The following is a 23,378-nucleotide window of genomic DNA, read 5'->3' as shown; positions in this document are numbered from 1 at the left end:
GCAAGCCAATAATCCATCAGCTTATTTTAACAAAATGGAACAATGGTGACTGCTTACAGCGAAATATTATTTTAATATTCTGCTTTTATAAATGTTTTAAGACCTTTTAAACCAAACAAAAAATCGTAATTGATTGTTTTAGTTTTAGTCGTCGCTGAATCATAATGATACTTTAATGGAAACTTTAGTCGTTTGTTATTTAAAATATACAAAATTGGTCAATGTATGAAAATAGCACTTTATAAATTTTGTACTCCGAAGCGTGTTTTTCTGAATTAATCTTCATCTCAAACGGACTTTTCAAAAAATTTGAAAACTATGGATGTAAAGATTCGAAGAAAATGGATCTAAAGTCAATTCCTAAAATCATAATTCAAATGCTATAACTTTAAAACGGGTAAACGACGATTTCGACCATGTCTACTTATGTGTAGATCTTATTTTGCTAATGCTTTTATGTATTCAAGATTTTCTCCTTCTGCAATAGTTTCAAAAAATCAAAAAAGGATCAAAATTTTTGTCGGGTGCAACGACGCCGATCTTTTAGGATTAATTGTTTTAGTCGGGTGCAACAATTACTTTCTTTTAAAGTTTTCAAAGCAAAAACGGGAAAAATCACCTATAATTAGATGTACACAAAAAACATTTTTAGAATCTAATGCAGTTACGAAATCTGCTTGAAATCACCTTCTGATGTATATTGGTCACATTGTTATAATTTGTAATAATACCGTTTAATGTAAGCGACGTTTCTATTATGGTGCAGTATTTATGAAAATAGGGAGATGTGTGGTATTTTTTATATGGCCAATGTGAGTTAATTTCAATCATCATACTCTAGCAGCTTAAGTTGAAGGACGACATTTAAAGTGCTTGTTGTTTGATATAATAGCAACATAGAAGATATATCATAAGATAATTTTCTCATTTACATCCAGTCCAAGTTTTACTGCAAATAAGTTTTTGTACAAATACCTACCTCCATAATACATGGAATTCCCAATAAAAACTCTACAAAACATACAAATGCAGTGAGCAGCATTTTCCTGTTTCGTAAATATTTTGGATATTCATCTATGAATGCACTTATCATTGTCTCAAACATTCCAAACTACAATTAGAAAAATAAAACAAATGTTACAAAACAAGAAATACCTTTTACAAACTGACTATTGAAATATTGATAAAGAAGCTGGGAAATGAATGTTTTAAAAAAGTATAATTCTTTTGAATGATATTACTTAAAAACTTTGAAAAGGAAACCGTTTCTAAGCTTTGCAAACTGTATAAATGAATTCCAAACTTTGCCTTATATTTTCATTTTCATTTTATTCCCAACTTTTTCAATATGCATGCATTTGTTTATTTCCATAGAATATATTGTTGTTTTGTTCTAAAGTACACCATAATTGAGGAATAATTTAACGCTTACTATATGTGGTTTTGATGAACAAGTCTCGATACATTTGTGTTACTTTTTCATGTAGCTGTTGAAATGTGGAACAAATTACATTTGATATGTAATAAATATTAAAAGTTTTATATATTAAAATATCAATCAGGTAATTACAAATTAATGTTCGAATAAAATACACTGGTTTGGGTTTAAATCAGACCACTAAAGCTTTGATTCAGCAAAAAAGTTTTTTTTTTATATTTACCCTTTTTGTTTGTAATGGCTGATTGAATGAAATCATTCAATTGAAGTCTAGGTGTTATATTTGAAAGCTTTAGAGTGGTTTAAACAACATCGTGTATCAGAACTTTTTCTTGGAAAATAATAAATGAATATATTTTAGAATTCTAATGAGTTTTAAAATTTTGATAGATCTTAAGCAGAAATGAAAATCTAACAAATGACATTTAACATAACAAATAGAAAATAAGGGTGTATATGAGAACAAAAATACAATGAAACCTGCATATCACATAAGTTTATCGCTAATATGACATGTATAATTAAGTGTATGAATGCATAAATTAAAAGATATCCCATTTGTCAGTTCTAAATTTGAAATGAATATGGATGTTTATAAATAGACTAGTGTCATTTACTAAATGATTGTGTAAGATAATAACATCGTAAATCATAAAGATGCTAAACTTTAAGTACATTTGGTCATTTTGCATAACTTAAAAGTATCATATTAGCGACAAAATGTATGTCTTTGAACAGTAATTGACCTTATTTGACCTTTGTGATTACCATTATACCTTGTAATTAAACCAATTGGTGCACTTCATGAATTGTTCAACTAACAACCCTTTCACAAAAAGGGAGTTAGTAAGTTTACATCTTTATCATTTCTGTCTTGATAGAAATTAATATTTCTTCACATTTGGTCTTTACACACATACACTCTGAAATATTATAAATCTAATGACTTGAATAACTTCTTTAAATTACATGAATTAATTCGAAAAATTCTTTTGAGTAGCTAATAAAATTCATAAATGCACCGTTCATATATGTATATATATAGTAAATATTTTATATCAAGAATTGTTTACCACCATCCGGCGATGATAATTCTGTTTTACGTTGACTTCCTTTGTTCAGCAGCACAACAAATCATCTTGGACCAAGGATATGAATAACATTCATACGCTACCACACAAATTTTCTCACAAAAAAGTCTCTCAAAGCTGTATCTTATTAACAATTAGAAAAACAATCAGGTCACTTCACTGGACTTTTTTACGACACTTATTACGTTTCAATTAATAGTTTATTGCTCATTTTACTGTCCTATAAAATTCGAAATTTCAGTGGAACACAATTCGTGAGATATATAAGAAACTTTTTGATTTGACATCAAAATTTATTATACAGATTATTATGAAATTGCAAGACGTAAATACAAGAAATCTGTGTTGTTATTTTTTTTTATTATTGTAGATTTTGGTATTACAATTTGAATGGATAGTTGCAATTGTACATTTACTTCCGAGATCAAATGATTGTAGTTTGTATTGACATATATATATATATTTTCAAATACTTAATGAAGGATGTTCTAATGTTGAATAGATTCTGATTCTGATTTTCTTAAAAGGAGTGAAGGTAGTAAAACTTGAAATGGTCAGTGTGTCCCGTTTGTATTTATCTATTTTTATATCATCGTAACTATTAATAATCCGAAAGAAAATGGGTTTGCAATCCTCAGAACTCTTTCTGCCAAATTGAATGTTGAAAATTTACATTCTATCATAAATAAAGTATGTTCATATGTCGGTATTGTTTTAATTATAAACTTTTTTATCACCTATTCAAGTAATTTTTCTTTTTACTCACGACTCCGGATGCCGGATAATTTCATATATTGTGGACAGTGGGAACATTGGAAACTTTATATCTACAGCACTGATAAATAACTAAATAGCGGAAAAATAGGGTTATATCCCAAGACCGATTAAAATTCCCAATTTTTTTTTTATGTAACTAAGCTTTTGAGAAACTTTTTCCTATATCACAATCATTCAATATATGTCCACATGATTTTCTTTTAAGATATTATTTTGCAAATCTAAAAGCTTGATTACAAAAGGTTGTGCTATGATTTTTTTAGGAATTAGGAATATAAATACAATTCAATGTAAGATTTCTTATTCGTTCTCAGCTTATTTAAAAATCAAACCGTTTTTACCCTTAATGTAAAAAAATAATAATTAGTCAATTCTGAAAACAGATAGTTTTTTCAAACATATTTGTGGACATAATATATATTCAACTCAGCCTTTCATGCACAAATACACTCTACCTTGGGACTTTACCTGTTTTGCTGTTAAAAAATAAATATCAAACACATTAGATCATTTTAAAGACATCTAAACTACTTTTACAAATATGAAGATGCTATAAAAGACTCCATTCTGCAACAAAATTCTTAAGAAAAAAATTCTTTTTATATTGCATGAGGAAATTTTTTCTTAAAATTAAAATATATACCTATACACTAACAAGTTTACTAAACATTTCAAGCAGATACTTATTCCTTAAAAGATTGAAGAGGAAGTTTATGAGTCTGATAATAACTCATAATGTACACAAAGTATTGTTGTTTAAAGAAAAATCAGTTTCCTTCTTACATGTCTAAGATAACACTATTATTGTTCCGCAAAGCAATTTACTTGATATTGTTTTCGTTTTTAAGGAGGACTAACACTTCAAAATTATGTAAATTCATAACGTTGGACGTTGACCACAATATTTTTATCTTCAAGGCATGTCTTAATTTTTATTTACATTTTAATGTAGTGAGCGATTGGGGATAGCCCTGTCAAACTTTTGATTTAACCAAGAAGAAAAATCTTTGCCCATTACTAAGCTGGAAATAAAATTCAGATTAATGTGTTCAGTGCTTTGTTTATTTGTCTGAACCTTTAATATATAGAAGTACATGTACATATTTCGGAAAGAAGTGCCTGTAAGAAAACTGCATACAATTAGGGTGAAGATATTGAAGTATATTTAAGATTTTGAACTTTTTCATTTATATCTTTATTTAAAAGCTTGTACAATTTAAGTTAAAATAATATAAAAAGAATAATGAAAGTGGCCAAAATTGTGTTTATGGGTTAATTTTCCAAATTTTCTTAAATTTTTGTGAGTGATAAAAGTAGGGGTAGATATTTAATATTTCTAATAAATACAGATCTTTGTGCAGTGAAAACTAAAAATTGAAGTACTGAAAATATACTTCTTATAAAGGTATATAAAAATAAGGAGATTTCGTATGATTGCCAATGAGACCTATTGACCCTTGAATTTTGCATTTTCATATAATACCTAAAATAATTATATATTAAATTTCTGTAATCATGCTTGTATATATTTAATCTGCACCGAGGAATTTCACGATGGATAGTCCACATAAAACAGACTGTAATCAGGAAACAGGAGGTTTTCCAAATAATTAGGTGATCAATGAAAAGAGTTCTATACAAAATAGCATTACTTTACACTAGCTGAAAAATATTTCCATTATTTGTTAAAATGTTATAAAATGCATGTGCCCGTACGAATCAAAATTTAATTTAATGTGACAAATTTTATTCAAGAAACCGAAATAAACATAAATTATATATGTGCATTTTAGAAAAAACGGACATATGCATTTTCAAGAAGCATGCAATAAATATTTAACTTATACAATTAAGCATTTCATAAAGTTACTTGTGTATCCAATCCTACAGACAGCAGCATCAGGAAGAATAGGACTGCCCACAGTGGAGATATTGGAAGCTTTGCAAGAGCTGCTGGGTAGGCAACAAACACTAAACCTGGACCTGTACAGAAAATGCTTATTTTTAAAATAATCTATATATACCAGTAAAACGTGTTCGATTTCATTTAAGGATACATGTATTAGTTTTTACTAATCTTTGTAAGGCTTCAGCAATATAAAAAAAATATGTATAACGTTGTTGGGAAAATTATACAAAGATAAACATGTATTTACAAATTTCATTTAAATAGCATAGAATTTTAGTATCTTATATAAAATCATCATTATCTTGTGAGATACTAGTATTTTTACTGTGCAGTTGTATTACTAAACACTAAAGGTAAGAGGATGCGTTATAGTTCATGTGGCCGCTATGTCATTTGTGTTAAGAAAATCACATATTCTAAAGTTAACTTTTCTAATCAGTTCCTGTATATTTCAATGTAAATTAAACATTACAGCTGATTAATACATTTCCTGTCGATCACCACCAAGAAGCAACCATCATGATAGCATCGTATATCTGTCATTTAATTATTTTCTTCTCAAGAAATTAAATATATTTCAAACAAGTCAAATGTTAAGCTTAGTCACATGTCCACTGTCATATTGTAAGGCCAATAATATTAAAGCAACAGCACTATACAAATACTATACAAGAAATGTCTGTTTTATATCGTTTCAATTGGATGAATGGTTCTATAGATAATTTTTTCTATAGAGTTCAATATCTTCAAGATAAGATGAAGTCATTCGCTGACGGTCATATTGTTGCAACACCCGATAGGCACCTTACAAGGAACATTTGAATTATATCTTTTCCAATGGCTTTTCCCGTTCATGAGAAAACTTTTTTGTATCTTTCAAAAAGCTCAAATGTAAAGCTTACGTGCTTACATTATTGAAGCATTAGAAAAATCAGTATAATCGAGAAGACCTCACGGGATTTATGAAGTGTTTATTTTGTTTTATACATAGCTACATATTCAAATCGCATAACAGTCCCGCAATTTTATTACTTTTTGAAGGGAGTTTGTAATGATTTAGTCTAAGTGTTTTCTTATGGAAAACAGATTGTTTTGTTTGTCTAATGTGCTATCTTGTTCAATTTGACTTTCGTTTTCCTCCAGACTCCCAATTTTGATTCCCCAATTTCAGTCCGTTGGCCTAGGATTGCCCATCCATGATTCACAAGTATTTTTCTATTATATCTGGTTACAACTGGTTCAAGATTTCCTTAAAATGTAATTCTATGTAATCCCCTTAGGCCTAAAGCAAAAACAAAATATTTCATTTGATCAAGGCCGTTTTGATTGGCCGATCAGAACCAATGTATTACCACTCATAAGGATTTCTACTGTTTATATAGCGTGGAATTATTCGAACCCCTAGGCATAGAAACGCGCGTCTTGTGTATTAAATTTTTAACCTGGTACCTTTTGTTAGCTATTATTCGTATGTTTCTCTGTCCTATATGTCCTCCTATTTATTTGTATTGTAGTCCTGTCATGTAATGTTGTCATTGTGATGTTATATTTAACATTGCCATAAAAGCGGGAGGTTTGGCTAGCCACAAAACCAGGTTCAACCCACCATTTTTTCTTAAAATGTCCTGTACCAAGTCAGGAAAATGGCCATTGTTATATTATAGTTCGTTTCTGTGTGTGTTACATTTTAATGTTGTGTTTCTGTTGTGTCGTTGTTCTCCTCTTATATTTGATGTGTTTCCCTCAGTTTTAGTTTGTAACCCGGATTTGTTTTTATGTCAATCGATTTATGAATTTCGAACAGCGGTATACTACTGTTGCCTTTATTTAGCCCCATTTTGCAAAACCTTTCGGAAATTCCTATTTTTAATGCTCCTCAATTTCATATTTGATTTGGCCTTCTAACTGTTTTCAGTTGAGAGTCAATGTTGAGTTTTGTGTAGACGAAACGCGCGTCTGGCGTACGAAATTATAAGCCTGATATCTATGATACGTTTCTACCAGATACCGTTCTGTCATATTTCGGTTTCGATTTGTTCAATTGGTCCCAGGAGAACCATCAAAACCATTTATGGCAATAAGAAAAGTAAAAGTTTGGTAGTTGTGGCTTTGAAAAATATACTTTAATACAGTCGTTTGATGTAACATTCTGCTAACTTTAAATTTCGCCTCGGTTACTTCAATTAGGTTCGAAACCTTTTCTAAGTCCCTACAGTCTATAGACGAACGCAAATTAAAATTAAACATAAATCAATGGCCTTTTACCTGTTTCAAAAGTAAAAGCTAAAAAACATGGAACAAACCCAAATTCCATGTTTCTGAATAATTATATTTACAGCATTAAAACTCTATCATGCCTACCTTGTTTAATAGCATCATCTATTTCAACACCAGTTTCATGGGCCATGAATCCTATGATTGAAAATATCACAAGTCCAGCAAAAACACTGGTTCCACAGTTCATTAATGGAACAATCATAGCTTGTCTGTAATTGATGTAAGATAAAAAAAAAAACAAAAAAAAACCAACATTATCATTACCCATTGGAATCATATCTGGCTTGATCTATTGCATATTTAACGACTGTTATATTTTGGGGTTCTTTAAAAAATTTTAATGTCATGCAAACAATTATGCATTTTGATGACAACTTTAAAATGCTTTAATGAAGCGACAAAGAAGAAAACTCAGGAGGTAAATAATTATGAAGCAATATCTCAATCCTTACCTTACGTCTTTTGTTTAGATTATTGGGATGTATAATTTTTCCTCAATGTTTTCAGATCACAAAAATGGTTTTATTGCTTCACAAAACTTAACCAGATGATCGTACAGACTGAATAGGATTTTCGAAATAAGATATTGAGCATTAATATCCATATTTTCCGAACTGGAAGTAATTGCAAGACAACCCATATTTGATTCCCTACAGTGAGTACAAATTGAAAATTATCAATGAATGAGAAAGTTAGCACACTTGTATTCATCTTCTTTTTTGTTAATTTTCCTTTTTTTTCATTCTTGATTTAATCTTGACCAATAATGGAATTTGGCTAATTCTAAATAATCTGAAGATTTTTTTTCTTTTCATTTCATGATCGGTATTTCACATGTGACTGTGATGTTATTAGTGTACTGATTAGATATTAACTTTAATTCATATTGTATTAGACGTACAGGTAATTATTAAATAAATCAACTAATTGCACACCACTATATATTGCTTAACAGACAGTATATACCTGTAACAGTTGTTATTGAACTTGTTATAACTAGCTAATGTTATAAGCCCGCCCCAAGCCATTCCCACAGAATAAAATATCTGTACAGCAGCGTCTCCCCACACCTGAAAAATAAATTTTGTACGTTAAATACTGCCTCTAAATTCATGTTAAAGTATAGGTGTCAAAGTAAACTTGTTTAACTCAGCACTGCACACTCTCACATCAGGAAAAAAAACTTTATTTACTTAATCTGTGAATAACTCAAGTTTTTTTCCTATTCTACATTATGTTTTGGTGATGGTCTGTATATTTTCTTGAAGTTAAGTTTCATTCTCTATTTTTCGAAAACAAAATATTTCGGTAGATGATAGTTGGTATGAACTTGATTCCCATATATATTTTGTTCTTAAAAAAAGTATTCTCTACAATGATAATTTTTGTCATTGAAAATATTAATAAATTTCAAATTAAAGATTGTTAAAATGTATTTGTACAGACTTTCGTTGATGCAATAAAAACTGATTTCAAAGACAAGTAAACTGAAGAATCGAGGCAAATCTAAAATTCTCACGTTGATGTAACATTATCTGATTATGTATAATTCAAATGATCAGAGTCGACAGCTTTATCAGTTTTGATGCCTCTTACAGCAATCAACCAAATTGAAATGCAAAAATCAATATCAACCCTCCTACGTAACTACTTAAGCTAGCTTAACACTTAATAGCACACAAGATTTGATCAATGTTTCTCCAGATTACAAAATAACATTACATCATTCTTTCGCATAATTGTTTCATTAGCTGACCACAAACGATTAAAACAATTATAAATATTTAGGCATGAAAAAGTAAATCTTTAAATCGCGATTAGAATGACATCCAACTAAATGCTTAAATTATAACTAAATCTTTGACTAAAAGTAAAATTGTCACGCTTTTCATAATTTGAATAGAATTAATACTTTACTAAATGGTACGTGTATTTATTGCTATTACGTGACTAATAAAAAGGATATAAGTTCTATACTTAGTCAGTCATTTACGGTATTTTCAGTAAAACAAGAGTTGCTAAGAAAATAAAAAAATAATAAGGTGTAAATGTCAATACTTGAAATGTTGCTAATTTTTCCCACTTCGGTATAAGATACCACTTCAATCCATTAACGGCTCCAGGCAAAGTGACTCCTCGAACCAATAAAACAAGTAATACTAAATAAGGAAATGTAGCCGTTATATACACAACCTGAAAAACAAGACGTTGTCTTATATTTTCATTCAATATATGCTTTTCATCAACCCTACTTAATTTAGAAATAAACAAACAAATGAACATTATGAGAAAAATAAAATTGGGGGAAAAAGTTATAACATATTTTGTTAGCTAGGTTTGGGAAATATGCAATAACAATGTGTCTAACAAGAACAATAAATGTGCCTGTACATGACAAATGGTAATATTCAAATGCTTTTCTAACAGTCCAAAAGACGAATATTATGGTGTTTAATACGATGGACAACATCTCTGGTATGTATGATATAGTACACTTTGTCGCCAATGCGATTGTCCCTCGATGAACTTCTTTACACTGAAGAACAACAGAAATTCCAGCATAAGGTTCTACCTGATTTGTATAATTTACCAGCTTTAACTCAACATTTTCTTCAGAAAATGCCTGTACCAAGTCAGGAATATGACAGTTTTTTTCACTCGTTCCGTTGGATGATAACGTTCGATTTTGTCAGTTATTATGGACTTCCCCTTTTAGAATTATAGTTCAGTATTTCTGTTATACTTTTTCACCAAGTTTTGTAAATATAGATATTTTTATTCAAATGTCAAAACTAAAAGGGTAATGCACATGTTGTATAAACTAGTACGATTTTCATTTACGCTGGTTTGATTGCAAATTGAAATAAATAATAATATTGACACTACTAATTTGACTGCACCAAGTAACATGGCACTTTTTATCTTGATGTTCGAACACTTTCATAATAAAATATCAATATGATAAATAAATCACTTTCATCATGCTTGATTTTCATTTCATTACCTTTCCTGACGATTTCACACCCTTACAGAGACAAAGAAACACAAGTATCCAAGAAAACAAAAGACACAAAAACAGCTGCCATCTCAGTTCTCCCATGTTCTCTATGCCATCTGTGATTTGTAGTACATGTTTTCTGAAATATAACAATTTTAATCTCGTTACCAGAATAAGATGTACATTAAAATGAATGGGATTCGACTCAAAAAGCGCGTTATTAAGTCATAAAGAATATTTAAATAATGCAAATAAGTAGCTGCCTGAATCAAAAATGATACATTACTCTTCCGTTAATATCATAGGATCTATAGGTAGATTTTGTGTTATAAAATGTGACTTCCTTTAATTTCAGTTCAAAATACCAGCACAAAACATCTTTGAAACCAAAAAACCTAAACTTGAGAAATTCGATTTGTGGTTTGCTGTTTTGTCAAGAGAAGTTTTTTAACCACAAATATTACGGAATATTAAGTATCACACAGTTCTTCAATTACTACATTTAAGTAATCTAGCACATTTAAACAAATGTTTGAAAGGGTTATTCAAGCTGCTTGTTCCTGACATAAAATTCTACATGAAATACATCAAATTTGACATGGAATTTAAGGAACTTCTGATTTATAGTTCGTGAGACATATGCGACGAAAATTTCTTAATGGGCATTATGTGTAGAAATGTATAAGTTGTCGGTTTTGACTTAAACAAAAAAAATGATATATGGGGTTCTTTGATATGCTGAATCTAACCGTGTATTCAGATTTTGGAGTTTGAGTCACGTTATCAAATTGGTCAACATTGAGGTCCAAAGGGTCCAAAATTAAACTTTGTTTGATTTCATAAAAAAAATGAGTATTTGAGGAACCTTGATATGCGGAATCTAACCATGTATCTAGATTTTGGATAGTGGACCATAATAGGTAAATGTCCAATTTCAAATGTTTAAGTTCATTCTGTGTCAGAAACCTATATTGTGTCAAATATTTAATCACAATGTTGTGTCCATACTTGCCCCAACTGTTCATGGTCCGACCTCTGTGGTCGTATCATGTTGCATTCTGTGGAGCATTTTATTTCAAATATCGTTCATTAACTTTTTAAAAATCTTAATCAACCATAACTTACTCCCAAAATTCTTCGCTTGGTGATGTGTAATTATGTTTCAAAATACTAGTGCTGTTCATCAGAACACCAGATTGTTGGAGTAAGCCATATTTTGAAGTTGTAAAGTTTGTAACTGTTTGGTTATATTTAAATGCTGTGTCAATTGATTTATCTTTTACGAAACAATGTTCTGTATTCCAATCATTTCCACAAGTACTCCAGGGTAGGACTGTCCTCATAGACATAAACAGGAAGTATATTGTCCAGGCGATCAATACATTGTAGTACAGACAACACATCCCAGAAACAATGGCCATTCCTATTCCAGTTCCTACAAGGAAATAATATATGTAATTTGAAGTTAAATGTGAAAAAAATCTTTCGACATGCATTATATGACATTATAATTTTACATGAAATGTTTGATTAAGGTTATCTCTTAAGAGGAATCTTTGAGATTTTAGTCACAGATGGCTAATTTTGGTTTACCTGCTCCCTGTAGTGAAATGTAATAATAAATAGAATAAAACACGACTGCACATTCAAAGCTAGTAACAAAATTCTATTCTATTGAATACAATATGTATGATTCAGACTCCCAATTTCATAGTTGTAAAATCAATAGCTTTTTGTTTGATGTCCATCTCTTTTGATACCACAGCCCCAACAGTCAAAAGAAATTCCATAATTATTGTTCCAGTTATGGTTCATATAATGTTAACTGTGTAAATAAGGTCATATTTCTTTACCAAAGCTATTTTACAAGATTTAGCTATACATGGTAACACTTGAAATCCACTATCACACATGTAGATTTTCAGCTGAGAAAACGATTAAATAAATTACCGTGAATTGACTCATATCATATCACTTGCAAACATGACGTCCGAAACCGGACTTGAATTTTACGGGAATGTGTATTTTTGGCCGGTATATATTGAATATCAGATTAATTAGTATAGATAAATGGTTGCTTCTTAATGCATTATTTTTTCTTCAAAATATATGTTGAAAGACAATAAAATAAATGAAACTTTCATATAATTTGAGACTTTGGTCAACAGCTTTCAAATAGACTCTCTATCTTTCTTTATAAAACGGCCAATCTTACATTTGTATTGATATCTCAAACTAAAATCATGATTAAAATAGCAAAAACGTACTTCATACTATTTAAAAAATAAATGGGGACACAGATGATGCCCCCGCTTGCATATAACGTTATAAAGGGGCATAACTCAAGAACTGTAAAAGTGTCGCTACCCAAATTTGTACTTGATCTGAATTTTGTGCTAATAAGCATTGTGAATAAGTTTCAAAACATTTAGTTCAGAGGCAAACTTAAGTTAGAGAATGGAAACGAAAAACTCAGCAATTTTTCCATTTGTAAAGGGCATATTCTAGAACATTAAAAGTGACGCCACCAAAATTCGAACTTGATCTGTGTTTTGTGGTAATTATCATTGTGCATAAGTTTCATAACATTTAGTTGGGGCAAACTAAAGTTAGAGAACAGAAACTAAGATTTCAGCAATTTTTCCATTTGTAAAGGGGCATAACTCTAGAACGGTAAAAGTGACGCCACCAAAATTCAAACTTGATCTGAAGTTTGTGGTAATAAGCATTGTAAATAAGTTTCATAACATTTGGTTGAGGCAAACTTAAGTTAGAGAATGGAAACGAAAAATTCAGCAATTTTTTCCATTTGTAAAGGGGCATAACTCTAGAACATTACAAGTGACGCCACCAAAATTCGAACTTGATCTGTGTTTTGTGGTAATTATCATTGTGCATAAGTTTCATAACATTTGATTGAATCAAACTAAAGTTAAAGAACGGAAACGAAAAATTTAACAATGTTTCCATTTGTAAAGGGGCATAACTCTAGAACGGTAAAAGTGACGCCACCAAAATTCAAACTTGACCTGTGTTTTGTGGTATTTAGCATTGTGTATAAGTTTCATAACATTTGGTTAAGGCAAACTAAAGTTAGAGAACGGAAACGAAACATTCAGCAATTTTTCCATTTGTAAAGGGCATAACTCTAGAACGGTAAAAGTGACGCCACCAAAATTCTAATTTGATCTGAATTTTGTGCTAATAAGCATTGTGCATAAGTTTCATAACATTTGGTTGAGGCATACTTAAGTTAGAGAATGGAAACGAAAAATTCATCAATTTTTCCATTTGTAAAGGGGCATAACTCTAGAACATTAAAAGTGACGCCAGCAAAATTCGAACTTGATCTGTGTTTTGTGGTAATTATCATTGTGCATAAGTTTCATAACATTTAGTTGGGGCAAACTAAAGTTAGAGAACAGAAACTTATATTTCAGCAATTTTCCCATTTGTAAAGGGCCATAACTCTAGAACGGTAAAAGTGACACCACAAAAATTCCAACTTGATCTGTGTTTTGTGGTAATAAGCATTGTTTATAAGTTTCATAACATTTGGTTAAGGCAAACTAAAGTTAGAGAACGGAAACGAAAAATGCAGCAATTTTTCCATTTGTAAAGGGCATAACTCTAGAACGGTAAAAGTGACGCCACCAAAATTCAAACTTGATCTGTGTTTTGTGGTAATAAGCATTGTGTATAACTTTCATAACATTTGGTTGAGCCAAACTAAAGTTATAGAACGGAAACAAATTTTGGGACGTACGCACGGACGGACGTATAGACGAACAAGGGTATTACTTAATGCCCCCTCCGCTACGGCGGGGGCATAATAAAAAAGGTTCCAAGAATTCGAGGGAGACAATACCAAAATTAATAGATTGAATAGACGTATAATAGCCAAAACACTGTACGGAAAACAAAAGATTAAACAAAACCAACCACACCACAAACTGGGATGAAACTCAATAGCTAAGGTTGGAAACAGATATCTTCGAGTAATTAGATAAGCATGATCATTTCACCCTTTTTTTGTTGACATTATCTGATGTTGCACAAATGCGTTTTACAAAACAAATTACGAAACGTACAACAAAATAATACTGGTCAAATAAACAAAATATGAGTACACACTACTGAGTACCACATCAATGGAAATAATAAAACCCAAAAAAATAAAAAATAAAAAATTGTGTCAAATGGTAATATTAACAGAAAAGGGGTAAACAAGACACCATTCAAAACAATTCGGCAAAGTAAAACTAATATAAGAAAATTGAAAATGGCATTTAAATGGACAGAATATATCATGGAGGCCATCAAAATCCCTAAGTCGAAAACAAAACATATTAAGAATAACACGAACAGACTAACAACAGGTCATAAAACATTACACAGACAACTTAAGATTGAGCAACGAGAATTAAACTATTTGGGCTGAACTCAGAGGCTCCGGAAAGGTTATACCTTCGTTCTCTGCTTAAGTGACAGTCGCTGTTGGACTCCTATCTAAATATGCTTATGAGTTACATCCGTTAATATTAGGCATGATACAATAATGGATTGGAATTAAAGTCTCTTTTCTTACCCTAAGACATCACAAAATTCATAAACCATCGATGCATGTAAATCATCTTTCCCTACAGCATGGCTAAATGTGAAAGTTTGAAATGAAAACAGTTTTTTTAAGCCAGGTAAAAAAATAGACAACACTATTACAGTAAGAAATAACAAATACATTGAAAAATAAAACAACCAAAACTACAACATTGAAAACTGTAGCAAAAGCTACACGAAACCTTGTAAAACAAATTAAACTAAGGATGAACGCATGCGCTGTGGAAGATAAATCAGTTTCTATTCCACCCTAATGACATCCGTCGTGTTGCTCGTGGTGATAATTTGTATTAGCACTACGTTGAGTAGGTCTGCTGTGTTTGATTGATTGATTGATTGTTGGTCTTTAACGCCACTTCTAGCACTATTGGCTACATCGTGGCGGTCAGTTTTAAATGGTAAATGAAGCCGGAGTGTCAGGAGAAAACCATCGACCTTCTACAAGAAAACTGACAATCCTAGTCAATTAAGATTGGAAAATTTCGTTCATATTTCTAAAGGTGTTTATACCATTTTTAATTAACTGAACAAATCTAACGAGATTACAAGCAGCATTCAGTATTTTTGTTATACTTTTTTACAAGAAAAATAGTTTTAATGAAATTTAGTGTTTTGCAATAAAATCTTATTCAATCCGAAGTATCTTTTTTGTATTTAGACATATTAAAATAGAGATTCCTAAAGCGTAATGCTAATGTACAGTTTACGGTTGATTTGTTAGTCCATCAATTAGACAATCAACTAATTAAAATAGAACATAATTCCTTAATTTAGACGATAATAATTATATCTTGATACTCTTGCATGTTATCACTATATATTTTTGTTTACAAGAAGATGTGTTTATGATAGATATATCCGTTGATTAACTGTCATAGAAGTATATTTCGGTGGCTTGTATCAATCAATAATTAGTAAGCATGATCGTTCTCTTCTTATGTTTTTTACATATCATCAGATATAATAGAAATGGGCCTGACAAAACAAATTAGAAGCAAACAACAAAATAATATCGGTTAGATAAACAAACAAATATCATGAATATAAGTAAGAGTAAACACTTCAGTGTACTGTACTTAATGCAAATAGTGCAACGGAAAATCAAAACACCATACAGTATTTCATTTAACATTAAGCCATATCAATAGAAAATCATAAAGACAAACGACTACATTCAAAATATTCGGAAAAAAACAATTATTTGACTTCGGTTAGTCATATCCTGGTAATCTGGTAACACATTTAATAAATGCAATTTTCTATGCTATTCACAAATTAATACTGCTTAAACAAACACATTGCATGATACATGTGTTATTGTCTACCACATAATGCAATTCCCAATGAAAACTTAACGCCTGAATAAAAATCTGTGTTTGAGGTGTTGCATATTTACAGCTTCAATGAAATTGTTCCAATCTAATGTTAAATCTGGTCACAACTGTCCAAATTGGTTTGCAATTTGGAAAAAAATAATCTGAAAAAAATATACAAACAAATCTGGAGAATGAAAGAATAATAATCCCCTTTGATAATTAGATTTGATCAACAAAACAATCAATGAAGCTCGCTGTTGTCATTAGTATGAGAATTGAAAATTTAATATCAAACTCATGTAACGGAAAATGCTACCCAACTAAATCCATTTATGATTCCATTTCAGAATAGGATTGGCCCCCATAGCCGCCATCAAACATTGCATCCACTGACACAATAAACTGATTCAAGATGGAATATGCACATTTTTTTCTATCCCTCTATGCAAACAATTACAGAGCAATTCTTAATTGGACATTTTTACCAAACTGAGTTTTGTAAAGTTTTATTTCTTAACATTTGTTCGATATTGAAGAAGGGAAAAGAAGAATTTTGTTATTTGGGGTATTTTATAAACGTCAGAATATCACTCATATAATTTTCTTGGCCAATACAACCTAAATAATTATGTACTTACTAGTACCAATGAATATGATATTCATATTTTTTTTCTTAAAATGTTTATTTGGTGAATATTATCACTAGGATTGATTGATTGGTGTTAGCCTGTGGGAATATGTCATTAAAATGAAAGTTAGAATAATACGGCAAAAATAATGTATGTTTGATAGGGGCAAAAAAATTAGGACATTCTCTAAATTTTAATTTTATATTACACTTAGTGTATTTCAATTGTCATATACTTTTATTAAAAAGAACTTATATATGAAGTTCATAAGTACTTAAACATCATTCTTGAACGACTTTTGTAAAAATAAAATATTTCAAAGTTTATTATTAAAATGGAACTGTTTGTCCATCACCTAACAACCCCCTTCAAAAAGTTAGTACATGTAATGTCAAATTAACTGGTAAATGACTAGTCAAATACATCTAAATTTATGAATCCATGTAGCCAAATTGAAAGTTAATGTCAAATTTTAAACTTATAAAATGCTAATATAACTACAACATTACGGATGTCACTTGAGAAAGGGCATGCAACTTCAGACCAACCTGCCTCATTAAAACCTTGAAGTTGCCCAAGTGCATTAATCATATGTGTCCATGTTACAGAGTAATGCACGAGTCGACGTCAGCACCATTTCCTCTGTACCAGGTTATAATCATACGAGGTACACCGAGGCAGTGACCATGCTGGATATTTTGCTAAAACGGTTCTTCTTTAAAACTATATCTGATAGCACTCTTATGATTATAGCTAGCTACAACAAACTCGTATGGAGTCAAATTTATTTACGGAAGCTAGGTTAGCGATCTACAAACGTCATGAAGCTAATGATTTACTTACCTTTGAACAGCGGACAGATTCTCCATATTGTAATAGGACTGAGACTAGCAAACTGTCCAAAAGATACTTCCAAGAAAAACAATGGCACGCCACACAAAAACAGAAATATTGTGTATGGTATAAGAAATGCTCCTGAAAAAATATCAAATCGTATATGTTAATTCAAAGTACTCCGAAATGTGATTGAAAACTCGATTTATTTTGTTTTCTTTTGGGCTTTTTATGATTTTTTTTATACTGAGATAAATTCACAAAATCAAATTATATATTGGTTACACAGATACCCAGATACACAAAATATGCAACTTTCATTTTTAAAATTTTTGAATTGCAAGGTAACAATCTTTTATTGTTTTTTTTCAAACATATCTTTATCGCACACGAAAACGAAGCTATTGTATTTATTTGAAGGTAATTTTGTTATGTTTTGCTACATTTTTAATAATTCCGGTATCCTATTGCCCGGGAGAACAACTGACATGGGGGGAAATGGCTATATAACACCGAAACTCTCATTGTAGCCTATCTAACTTTTGTAGTTACTTTAAGTAAATTACCTCCACCACTTTTATAACACAGGTAAGGGAATCTCCATATATTACCCAAACCAACGGCGTAACCAACCAATGATAACCAAAAGTCCATCTTTCTTGTCCAGTTTCCACGTTCTTTATTTTCATCACTGTTTTCTGATAGTGTAGAACATTCTCCTGAAGAGGAGGAATCGTCTTCATTAAATTCTTTCTGAAAATAAAATTAATTGAAAATCAACTTTGGTCAATTTACGAAGTTTTTGAATATGGTTATTAGATACTTTCCGACAAATTTCAAAACAACTGTATATTTTTGTTGAATTAAGATAACATGAGATCAAAACGTAATGCTGTCTTAACTACCCAAAGCAATGCAACACCCCTTATCTTGAAAACTGTAAAACGATGAACCTAATCAATTTATATAAGTTTAATAAGAAGGATCACATTTAGCTTAATTATTGTTTTACGTTGTGATGCAAAATTGACAATGATTTCAAACTTCAATTCTGGCGTAAATATTTATTTTGCGCTTCACGTGAAAAAAGTTAGAATCACAACCAAACGTCTCCTGCGTGAAATAACCATCTTTGGGTAATGTCAGCTGTCATATGTTTGCAGCATTATGCATGTTATGAGGGGTCATAACAGAAAAGTTGTCGACAATTTTTAGTGAAAATCATTTAAAATCTTACCATTTGCCTAATATGCATGTCGGAAAGATTAGGTAGATTCCTAGTTCATATGATCATACAGACTGTATTTTTTTCAAATTTGATTTTTAAAGATTCCTCATTAACGCATGAGGACGTCAAAGCAAAAACTAAGAGCGTCATAATTATTTAAACTTTTCTAGGCAGATGCCTAGAAAACTGTTATGTGATATGACCTTTTCAGCCCTCTACGTTGAATTTCTTAATTTCCCGACCTCCCGTAATATTCTGACATCGATTTATGACTTACCGTTGCTTCTGACATCTTCTCCATTTTGTATTTATAAGTTTACAATCTCTTCAGAACTCGATCTATATCACTTCAAAATAACATCCGAATTCAGTCAATACTGTAAAAACAAAATATGAACTGCATATATATTTCTGGTTGGCACCGTCAAAGTGTGTTCAATAATATCTTCTGTAGCTATTTACCAATACTCAACGAGTTGATATGTAATGTAATATTTTTATCTTATTGGAAAAGTGTAATATCTTGACTGGACTGGACTGGACTGGACTGGACTTTTGGACTGGACTAGACTGGACTCTTACATGTTTTGTTTTAATGACATGGACTTACTTTGTATTTGTTGTATTTGTTATCTTCTTGTTTATTATTACTGTACTTTATGCTATTTTATTCAATAATATAAATTGAATTTATAATCTGCCGATAATGAGAAGTTGTATTAATTGATGATATTCGACCTCCAAAACATGTTTGTTTTTTCTATTGATTTACAGATTGGAATGTCAGCATCAATTTTATTGTACATGTATGAGGCAGACACAAGGTCAGAGAAGAATCCCGTATTTTGTATTTTTATGTGTGTTATACATGTATCGCCTTATTCTATTTCATTTTCGAAATTTATTATTGTGTACTTTGTGTCTAGTATGAAATCTGACCTTGTCTTCAAATATATTTATGCTGCCCTTTTGTTGTCATTATATAAATATCTATTTTGAGAATAGATGTGGTTTATGAAGGTCATATTGGTAACATGCTAACAAGCAAAGGGTGTGTAAATGCCAAGACCAAAAAACGTTGCAACTGGGGTAAAAGACAAAAAGAATATATATTAATTTTAAGTCTGGTTTGGAAAATAACTTTCAATTAATAAGACATCAGTGTAATGATAAAAAAAACATGCCATGGAAACATGTATTTATACAATTAAATGTAACAAAAACCTGCTCATTTGAGTACATGAATATCAAAATATCTGCAACAAAGGTCTAGATCACTGTTAGATAAGGGGAGCTGACTCTTATTTACCGAAACCAAGGGACAGGCTAGACTTATTATTCTGATATATGCATTGCTAAAACACAAGAAAGGTTTTTATAATTGGATTAACGATATAAATTTTGATGAGTTATAAATAGAAATCAAATTGTAAACAATGCCAAATAATAATACTAATATTCTTACTAAACTAAAAAGTAAAAGAAAGCCAAATATCAAATTCAAAATAAAACAAATTTTCTTTACAATGTTAAAATAAAATCAATGGCAAAACTACAAAATCATAAAATAAACTTAATTTAAAAAATAGAAAATGAACAAAGCTATCCAAATAAAGATTAAACAACGGTCTAAAAAATTGATTCTCAAAAGTATTTGCCAAAGAAAAATGGAAGTCAGAGATAAATAATTTCTTAACACTACACAGTGAACTGGTAGACTGAATAGATAGTCTTAAAGGACCAGTATTAATGAATAGTGTGAGGTTACATTTACGAAATACTGACTGATTTTTCCACCATATTTATACTAAGGCCAAAAATCAACATAACAAGACATGCAAATAAAACTCCCATTTACACAATAAAAAAGTGATTAAAAGTCTAATCCTATAATGGTTTGAAGAAGAAAAAAAGGATCCTAGTGACATATTAATGTACAATTATACTTCACAATAAAAATAAAATCATGAAAACAGTGCCTCCAAGTGTCCAGTCCAAGACTCCAGTCTAGTCGAGGTATTACACTTTGCCATATTAGTCGATTATATTATGTATCACTTTATATGTGTATCTAATGTTATATACTCTTGTCAGTATCACTCAGCATCACCATTGTTTAAATGACATTGACAGGATTATAAACATCCATACCTGCTAGATACAGTTTAACCCTGTTATACCCATGTGCAACTAGAAACAACATACAGTAATTCAAGGTCACAATTGTTTAAATGCACCAATTTACACGTGTAACTGTTTTGCAATTTTATGTTTATTGTCATATTGATGAGCAAGTTACCAACAATATTTTACGGAATTTTATTTTAAAGCAAACAAAGCATAATTAAAATATTTGTTAGTATTGCTTTATAATTGAAATAGCTATATTGGAGTTAAAGCTTTTTAAACATTTATTGAATAGTAAAATTGAGAATGGAAATGGGGAATGTGTCAAAGAGACAACAACCCGACCATAGAACAGACAACAGCAGAAGGTCACCAACAGGTCTTCAATGCAGCGAGAAATTCCCGCACCCGGAGGCGTCCTTCAGCTGGCCCCTAAACAAATATATATACTAGTTCAGTGATAATGAACGCCATACTAAACTCCAAATTGTACACAAGAAACTAAAATTAAAAATAATACAAGACTAACAAAGGCTAGAGGCTCCTGACTTGGGACAGGCGCAAAAATGCGGCGGGGTTAAACATGTTTATGAGATCTCAACCCTCCCCCTATACCTCTAGCCAATGTAGAAAAGTAAACGCATAACAATACGCACATTAAAATTCAGTTCAAGAGAAGTCCGAGTCTGATGTCAGAAGATGTAACCAAAGAAAATAAACAAAATGACAATAATACATAAATAACAACAGACTACTAGCAGTTAACTGACATGCCAGCTCCAGACTTCAATTAAACTGATTGAAAGATTATGTCTTCATCATATGAATATCAGGCACAATCCTTCCCGTTAGGGGTTTAGTATCATACCATCATAACATATATGAGAAGAACATAACCCGTGTCATGCCAACAACTGGTTTTTAAATAAATGTGTTTAGTGCCGATGCAAAGACCCTATAAGTGAATCAATATTAACGCCAAAATATGCAATCTTTAATGACCTGACAACAGTATCGTAACTATATCCCTTCTTAATAAGTCTATTTAAAGGTTTTGTTAGCTTCAGAGGTGAATACTGACATTTTTGTGCTTTATAAAGAATATTTCCATAAAAAATTGGATGTGAAATACCTGAACGTATAAGAAGTCTGCATGTTGAGCTATATTTACGAATGATGTCCTTATACCGATGATAAAATTTAGTAAATGTTTTGACTAGTTTGTGATATCGAAAACCCTGGTGTAATAATTTTTCAGTAATACATAAATTTCTCTCGTTAAAATCTAAAACATTGTTACATACATAGATTTGAAAATTAGCTCTACTGAAAGCCTACCTGTCGCCAGGTAAACAGAAATGAAACCAAAAAAAATCTCTACACATCAATCAAGATTTGCATTAGAATGTCATTTCTGTAAGAGTTTGTTGACATATTTCCTATCCGATTTTCTCAGAAATACATTGTAATTATGCAAATGATGTGGTAATTAAGGCAAATCTTCTTTCAGCTAGCATGCTCCATTTCCAAATGGAACTTTCACCAAAGTTTTAAATTTGTATTGTTACATATATCCAATGCTCAAAAAGCACATGTAATCTCGAATCATTGATTCTGTTGTCATGTCAATGTGTATTCCCTTTGGAACCCTCAATTGGAATAAATATTTCTTCTTCTATGAACATGATAATATCAAAATTCGTCAAAGTGTTGACTGTTCTTATGTTATCCTTTAGCCCGTTAACATTGTGAAAGTCCACACATGCATGTCAATATGCAGCTGTATAAATTTGTTTATGTATGTAAATGCAAATGTGCAATGCGTTCACCTGGTTTTAATATCAGGGATGTATTGCGATATACACATTTGGAATAAAAGAACTTGTATTTTTCAAAGATTGAACTTGAAAGTGGAGTCATGGCAAGAGCTAAATCCACCTTTACCATTTTTCCAATTGTTGCACTACCTGTGTGTATGGTCTTAAAGAATTGCGATACGTTTTCATGCTGTATATAAGACCCAAAGTGACAATTGAGGGAAAAATGACCCCTTAAAACCCTTTTTGGTTACTGTCATATCATTCTACACTTGATGATTAAATATGAACTTACATTTCTTTTATATAAATGACTATTT

At 30.7% G+C, this 23,378-nt stretch overlaps 1 protein-coding gene across 2 annotated transcripts in view; it reads right to left on the bottom strand.

Moving 5' to 3' along the window:
• The window catches only part of LOC127716326 (sodium- and chloride-dependent glycine transporter 1-like), a 53,117-nt gene that overhangs the window by 15,491 nt on the left and 14,248 nt on the right, over positions 1-23,378 (bottom strand). For both annotated transcript variants that reach the window (XM_052222490.1, XM_052222491.1), the window contains exons 2-11: positions 19,392-19,491; positions 18,453-18,639; positions 17,896-18,027; positions 11,616-11,925; positions 10,497-10,629; positions 9,551-9,685; positions 8,459-8,562; positions 7,577-7,701; positions 5,177-5,289; positions 980-1,111 (exon numbers count right to left, since the gene is read on the bottom strand). In XM_052222490.1, the coding sequence (XP_052078450.1) occupies positions 980-1,111; positions 5,177-5,289; positions 7,577-7,701; positions 8,459-8,562; positions 9,551-9,685; positions 10,497-10,629; positions 11,616-11,925; positions 17,896-18,027; positions 18,453-18,639; positions 19,392-19,415 (1,395 nt within the window). In that variant the 5' untranslated portion in view covers positions 19,416-19,491. The remainder of the gene's footprint in view (positions 1-979; positions 1,112-5,176; positions 5,290-7,576; positions 7,702-8,458; positions 8,563-9,550; positions 9,686-10,496; positions 10,630-11,615; positions 11,926-17,895; positions 18,028-18,452; positions 18,640-19,391; positions 19,492-23,378) is intronic.

The sequence above is a fragment of the Mytilus californianus genome, unplaced genomic scaffold (assembly GCF_021869535.1).
Source record: "Mytilus californianus isolate M0D057914Y unplaced genomic scaffold, xbMytCali1.0.p SCAF_9, whole genome shotgun sequence".
Lineage (NCBI taxonomy): Eukaryota > Metazoa > Mollusca > Bivalvia > Mytilida > Mytilidae > Mytilus > Mytilus californianus.
The sequence above is the reverse complement of the archived record's forward strand: the minus strand, read 5'-3'. Positions and strand labels throughout refer to the sequence as shown.